General features: G+C 34.4%; 1 protein-coding gene across 2 annotated transcripts in view; it reads right to left on the bottom strand.

Annotated features, from left to right (window-relative positions):
• Positions 1–7,243, bottom strand: part of NUP37 (nucleoporin 37) — a 47,078-nt gene that overhangs the window by 21,134 nt on the left and 18,701 nt on the right. For both annotated transcript variants that reach the window (XM_017893453.1, XM_017893455.1), the window contains 2 exons: positions 6,534–6,606; positions 4,568–4,662 (listed from right to left, as the gene is read on the bottom strand). In XM_017893453.1, coding sequence (XP_017748942.1) covers positions 4,568–4,662; positions 6,534–6,606 — 168 coding nt within the window. The remainder of the gene's footprint in view (positions 1–4,567; positions 4,663–6,533; positions 6,607–7,243) is intronic.

Genomic DNA, 7,243 nt, shown 5'->3' on the forward strand with positions numbered 1-7,243 from the left:
GCTGGGACTACAGGTGCCCACCACCTCGCCCGGCTAATTTTTTGTATTTTTTAGTAGAGACGGGGTTTCACCATGTTAGCCAGGATGGTCTCGACCTCCTGACCTCGTGATCCGCCCGTCTCGGCCTCCCAAAGTGCTGGGATTACAGGTTTGAGCCACCGCGCCCGGCACAGAAAAGCATTCTTTTACTACCAGAAGAGCATTCTTCTAGGCTCTTCTATTACTACCAGAAGAGCATTCTTCTAAGCTGTGTGATGTCCTCTACGGCAGCAAAGCGTGGCCGAATCCACAAAATACCTTATTAGTGAAAGTTTAAAGTAACCTACTCCAGAATAGCTTTCCCTACCCTCCAGAAAAGTCTGTTTCTCAGCAGCAGTCAAACCCTCTGTTACTTAGGCATCACTGATACCAGGCAGCTCTCTGTGGCAGCTTGCATTTTCTCCTCTTCTTTATCTGAATAACTGGGCTAATGTGGTATGAAGAAGGAACCTAACATCTTCATTTCAAGAATTGGTACTAGAGTGTGATGTCAAAGGTATCTTTAAAAACGATAAATTCTTTACCAGCAGAAGATAACACTTCTATAGACATGACTCTAAATACAATTCTATCAATTTTATGAAGCCATAACTAATGCTTGATTTTGATCAGAATGGACAGGTAACAGGAACATTTGCTTTTTCAATAACCCCAAAAGACTAAAATCTCTTAGAGAATCTTAAAGTAGAAACAGTATACTTCAGTACTTAGTGAGACAGACTGCTATAAAAGGGGAATACTAAAAGAACCTATCCTATAAGGTGTTTGAGGATTAAATGAGTAAATTCATAAAAAATGCTCAGAATAGTGCCTGGTCACATACTATTATCTGAACCAATGAGCCTCAACAAGGGGTTGGTCCAATAACTAAGGGGCTATTTTTGGTTGTCCTAATTATTGGGGTGCCACAGACATTTAGCACATGAGAGCCAGTGATGCTAGTCATTTTATATGACTTTTGAATGACTGAGTGAACTTTAGAAATCCCAAAAAGTAGGGACATTTCAAAAGAGATATTTTCTGCAATCTTCATTAATATTTCATTCCATGGCATAACAGTGAATTACTTTGATACTGTACATATAAAAACTAGCTGATTTGCAAGAATATTGTCTTTCCTTATTTTTCCAACTTGACATCCTATGATTTATCTTGCTATGTTATTCCTATTTTGATTACCTGTATTTCCCTATTTCTCTTATGAGATTTAATTTCATTCTATTACAACTGTAGATCTGCTCAGGGCTATGACACTGTAGAACTCCAGATGGCACTATTTACATTATACTCTACACAACTCATAAATCCTTGCAACTGTGCAACTTGACTTGCCTTGCCTCTGCCTTTCATTTTCGTGTTATCTAATTTTTCTGATATCCAGTCAATTTTTCTGATATCCAGTGATATGTCGTTGTAAAGAATAACAAAGACTACCTCACTATGTCTTCATATGTAGTTGTATCTGAGCTTATACACAATGCATTATTATTCTACTGGTTTTCCTTTTATAGAAATACATAACAAAATTAAGGGACTATAACAATTTTCTGTACTTACATATTTGGAAGGCTACATTTTGGTGAGTTTCATTTAAAAGGTGTGGTAGGCATTATAAAACTTTTGTTAGAAAGGCAGCGTTGGAACTGATAAAGACTGACTTTAATGAGAACTCAATTTTCTTATAAACTTGCATAGATCACAGATTAGTAAAACTAGATGGAATCTTAGATAAAATGTCATCTATCGTCTTCCATAATAACATTTTGTATTATCAGAGGTACCTTGGTTCACAGTATGACTCTTTATTCTATTTGATTCATAATTTGGCAATTTTCAATACAACACATACATTTCATGAACCTATTCAGGTGACAGATTGTTTTAAAATAGTGTTCCTAGGGCAAAATTCTGCTAGCTGATTATAATATCGTGTCTTTCTTTGAAATGTCAAAGTCAAACATCAGAAAACATGCATAGATCCAAATATTGAGGTTATTTAAATTTTTTTTTAAGTAAGTACTGAGTCTGCTCTTTACAGTACAGAATACATGTTGTAGAACTGCTCATATGATAGTCTCTTTTGTCACATATGTGATAATGTAAGAATATATAAGTGATATTATAAGAATCTTACATTATCACATATGTTCTCTCAGAATTCCTTCTTTTCTTGTTATTAGAGTGTATGATACTATCTACTCTTTCTCATTTTAAATTTGTTTTTATATGTGTTCTGTTTTTTAAAAAAATCTTACCTATATTGCTTAGGTTTTGGCCTAAGAGGTTTGGCTTTAATAACCAATCAGAGTTGTTTATTTTTGGTTGGTGAACTAAGCTGTAAAATCTAAAAATACTTTGATGTGCATCAACCCGAAAATCTCAGTGGTTTACAAAAATAAGCATACATTTCTTGCACATGGGTCTATGGGAAGCTCTGTTTCCATAATGCCATATGGGTCCATATCTGCTCCATGTGTTTCTCATTCTGTGATCGGTAGCTATCTAGGACATGCTCATCTTATAGCAAATGACAGAGCACAGGAGGTCAAGTCAAGCCAGGCAAAACATTTGAAGCTTCTGCTGTGTCACACCTGTTAATGCTACATTGGCCTAAACAATTCACAAAGGTAGGGCCAATCAGGTGGGAAAATCTCCTTTCATGGGAGGGTGAAAGGAAAGCAAATATTTGTTGAACACTAATATCAACAACCACAGTCTGGCAAAATGAGAAACTTAGGAGCAATGTAGTGAGGTTTTAAAAAATTAGTTTATTTAAATGAAAAGACTTACTCTTTAGTTATGCCTTTCCTACTTTTTAGAGTAATAATGTCCTTTCTTTTATAAAATGATAATGGTAGAAGGCAGTAAAGAGTCTTATATTTGACAAAATAAAAAGTTATTAACCCTACGTGAGTCCCCTACATTTTTAGATAATTTTGCTAGTGTACAAAAAAAACTGAGTCATAAGAAAACAAACCAACAAAACATAGATACTGAGTGTGATCCTAGGTCTCTCTGGCTTTTGTTCACTATTCAGAGGTGATTCCTTGGCTTGCAGAGACACTCATTTTTCCCCTTTGCAGGTTTCATTATTCCAAATGCTTGTGATTAGGACAGTCTTACGTTTTAAAGGGTTGAAATGCCATTATTTATTTCCAGTGATTGAATTTTCACCTTAAAACAATTCCATTTACTCTTCAGGTCACTATACAAACTTGATTTTGTAGTACCTGGGGCCCTAGAATCTTAATGTCATATAAATCTTTCGTATCTCTGACATGAAAATTTTAACAGACAGTACATAAAGAATAATGGCCTATGACTCTATCACTTTAAAAAGATGAGCTATATTAAGAAGATTAAAATTTAAAAGTAGCTAGCAGCTTTACTTCTAATGTGAACTCATACATATTTAATAGTTTTATATGTACATAAGTACTAATAAATACTAAGGATTTTGGCAGAGTTTTATGAAACATTATGCAAAACAGCAGAGCAGCAGTTTTTCTCTTCCTCAGTATTGTTAAAGCAAATGAAGCAACTGACACCCTTCCAATGACTGATGCACTCATTCCACTCCTGACTCCTCAGCTTATTTCCACCTGCTATTCTTCCTTTTCATCTTGTTCTTTACTTGTAAAATTCTCCACCTTTAGGCACTATTAAAATGTTATAGCTACCTCATCTGTTCTAAATTAGAGGGTGAGGTAGAAGAACATAATAGTTAAATGTATTGTATCTAAAAAAAAAACCTTATGTAGAAACCACTGATTTTATCAAAACACTAAATTTTCCATCAGTCTTATGAAGCAGATGAGAGTCATAGTTCATTATTACACACTAACTTATACAACATCTGTGAAGTAATTTGACAACTGCATTTTACTCCTACTCATCTTGTCCAATATTGAAGAATTTGATCCAATATATGTGTGTGTGTGTGTGTGTGTGTGTGTGTGTGTGTGTGTGTTTGAGATGGTGTATCGCTCTGTCACCCAGGCTGGAGTGCAGTGGCACAATCTTGGCTCACTGCAACCTCAGCCTCCCGGGCCCAAGCGATTCTCTTGCTTCAGCCCCCCGAGTAGCTGGGATTACAAGTGTGCACTACCATGCATGGCTAATTTTTGTATGTTTAGTAGAAATGGAGTTTTGCCATGTTGGTCAGGCTGGTCGTTAACTCCTGACCTCAGGTGATCCGCCCACCTTGGCCTCCGAAAGAGCTGGGATTATAGGCGTGTGGCACTGTGCCCAGCCCAATATAGATTTGGATTTCAGAAATGTGAAAATCTTAAATAAGAGATAAAAGACACCCATGGGAGGCAAGGGAAATTTTCATTAATGGCGATGAGGACTCATCTCACTGGTTTTGAAACTCATGTGTGTGCCATACCAACAGTTCAAATAAGGTATGCTTCTTTTACAACACTCTGTAGAGTTTATATAAAAGTCACATTGTTTTCTCATTTTAAAAATGTAATTCTCATTAAAATGACAATTTAAAAATGTGGTTGTAACATAAGCAACATACCTACAGGAGTGATCGTCACTCACACTTGCAATTTCTTGGCCTTCTTTGGGGTCAAATACCAAACCATTAATGAAATCTGTATGGCCCTCTAAAACCTAACAGAAAGAGAAAGCTTAGTAAGAAAACAGAAAAATAACCTACAATATTCCTACATAATATTTTTGCTTCACTGCCTTAAAAGCTTTCACTGCATGTTTTCTATAAATATTTCTTAAGCAATCTGCTATTTTTAAAGCATGATTTATACACCCACTTTTCTGGAAGGTTTATCTTGGAAAGAAATTGATCATTCAACACACTATTAGCTTAGTCTTTCTTTTCTAGTATGCATTTCTTATGAAAACACACACACATTTTTATTGTACCTGTCCTCATATCACCTCCTTTCTCACTTATTATATAAAGCCTAAATAAAAATTAGAGCTAGAAAACTTTTAGGGGTACTTTTAGGGTACTGAAGGGTACTTTTTTTAGGGTACCTTTAGGGGTACTTTTTAGGGTACTGAGGTAGAGTACCTCTAGGCTTTTTACCTTTTATCTGTTGTTCTGCATACTCACTACTACTTAACAAACATACACAGGATGGACTTCCCCATCTAATGCCTTCATTTACACGCTCAATGTGACTGCCAGCAGTGAAGACAGCTGGTTGTTATAAGCCGATAGTCATCACAAACACAAAAAATCTTCTCGACACAGAAGCAACAAATGAGAAGTTGCACAGTGGAGGACTGTGTGAGCAGGTAAGGCTCAATCTGTCTAAATCTTCACAGTTGAAATGCTAAATAGGCCTGTCAGATAATTACTTTAATGGTTATCATTCTTTCTACCCTTCTTTCTTTCCAAAAACTCAAATTTGATCTCAGTTCTGAGGTTATCAAAGCAGTTCTATATAGTACTGCTCACTATGTAGAAATATAACATTAAACAAGAAAAAAAGGATTTGGGTCAAACATTCCTGAGCAACTTTAACAAACCCAGGTCCTCCAAATCATTCTCCAAAGCTTCTGTCACAGTCTACAAGACAAACTAAATTAACAGTAAATGTTTAATGTGTATTGTAACTAGCATATTAACTTTGGATAAGTCAAAATTTTATGTGCCATTTATATACTTGGTTATTTCTGGTACAGCCTTAAATTAACCAATCCATACAGTACATTAAGCCCATTGTAAATAGCTTACAGCATATTTTTTTTTTACTATTTTCTAAATGATTGGAAAGGTTTATAATTTATCTTTGTTTTATAACAAAATTCATATTTTGGCTTATTAGAAAGCCAAGAAGGCAATACCATTCTTATAAGAAAACACGATGCAATTTCAACCCAATCTGAGGGTCATTATTATAGTAACAGAAAACACATATGGCGTTTACTATGTACCAACATTATTCTAAGCGTTTTATATGAATTTGCCCAGTCAATGCTCGTAATCCTATAAGGCAGCTGCTATGATTACCCACATTTTACAGGTAAGGATATTAGCACAAAGAGATTAGGTTACTCAACCAAGGTCACACATTACTAAGTAATAATACTGGGGTTTAAATGCAAGGAATCTGGCTTCTGTGTCTGTGCTCTTAACCACTTTGGAATCCTGCCTGTGCTATGCTGTACTGATCATTTGTTCCCATGAAGTTCAACCCTTACTCTATGAATGGTCATGTCTATCATACTCCTACTATATCCAACTGTAAATTTCTAATTCTTTATTTGTTGTTCCTACCTAATATTTCAATAAGAGATATCAGATTTATAACCTGCAGTCATTATTAAGAACCTAGTTCTTAGTAATATAGTAAGCTAGTTACTATAACCTATAGTAGAGTAAATGAGACCCTAAATTATATACTTTAATGATGACCATAAAAAGCCATTTTAAATTAGAATAAATCCAATTAAAAAAGCAAAAAACAAACACGTTTTAAAATAAACTCTAAAGATTTGGACAGTTGTCAACATACCTTATATTCATTTTTATCTTGAAGATCTGAAGTAAATAATCTAATTTTCATATCAGCAGCTGAAGTACAAAATCTGGAAGCAAAACACAAAATATACCAATTTTCAGCCTTTGTAAGTGAAAGTTCTCCCCTCCCCATCCTTCCCTCCAGGTCACTGAAGCTTTTATCATAACTCATAATCATGCTTTTATGGAGGGGAAAGAAGACTGTTGTGGTTTTATTGTAAAAGTATTATACAGCCATCACAGAAAGTAGGAGTCATATTATTTTATTTTGAGAACATACAAAAGGTTAGTCTATTCTGGATTTGCCTTTTCAATAATAAAAGTATAGAATTTTACACTAAATCAGCACTTGAATTTAATTTTAAATGTTTTCTTAAAAGCAAAAAAGGATGGATTTTAAAAGTATCTTCATTTTAGCTAGGTCAACAAGAGATATTAAAATATTGTTATACATCTACCTTAGTCTTTGCCCTCTTCTGTTATCCCTAATCCTTAGTTTTTTCTATTCCTCCAAATAAATCAGATGAAGTAAGATACTATTTTTATAACTATAAAAGCTGATACATTTATACCTACTAAAGGCTGGAGTATTATTTATACTTTAAACATTTAAAACATGTTTTTCAGTAGTTAATCAATGGATTATTAAATTAAAAAATAAAACCTAAGCAGCAAACCCTCCTTTTTTTTTTTTTTTTTTTTTTC

This window comes from Rhinopithecus bieti, unplaced genomic scaffold, assembly GCF_001698545.2.
Source record: "Rhinopithecus bieti isolate Rb0 unplaced genomic scaffold, ASM169854v2 scaffold_23898, whole genome shotgun sequence".
NCBI classification, from domain to species: Eukaryota; Metazoa; Chordata; class Mammalia; order Primates; family Cercopithecidae; genus Rhinopithecus; species Rhinopithecus bieti.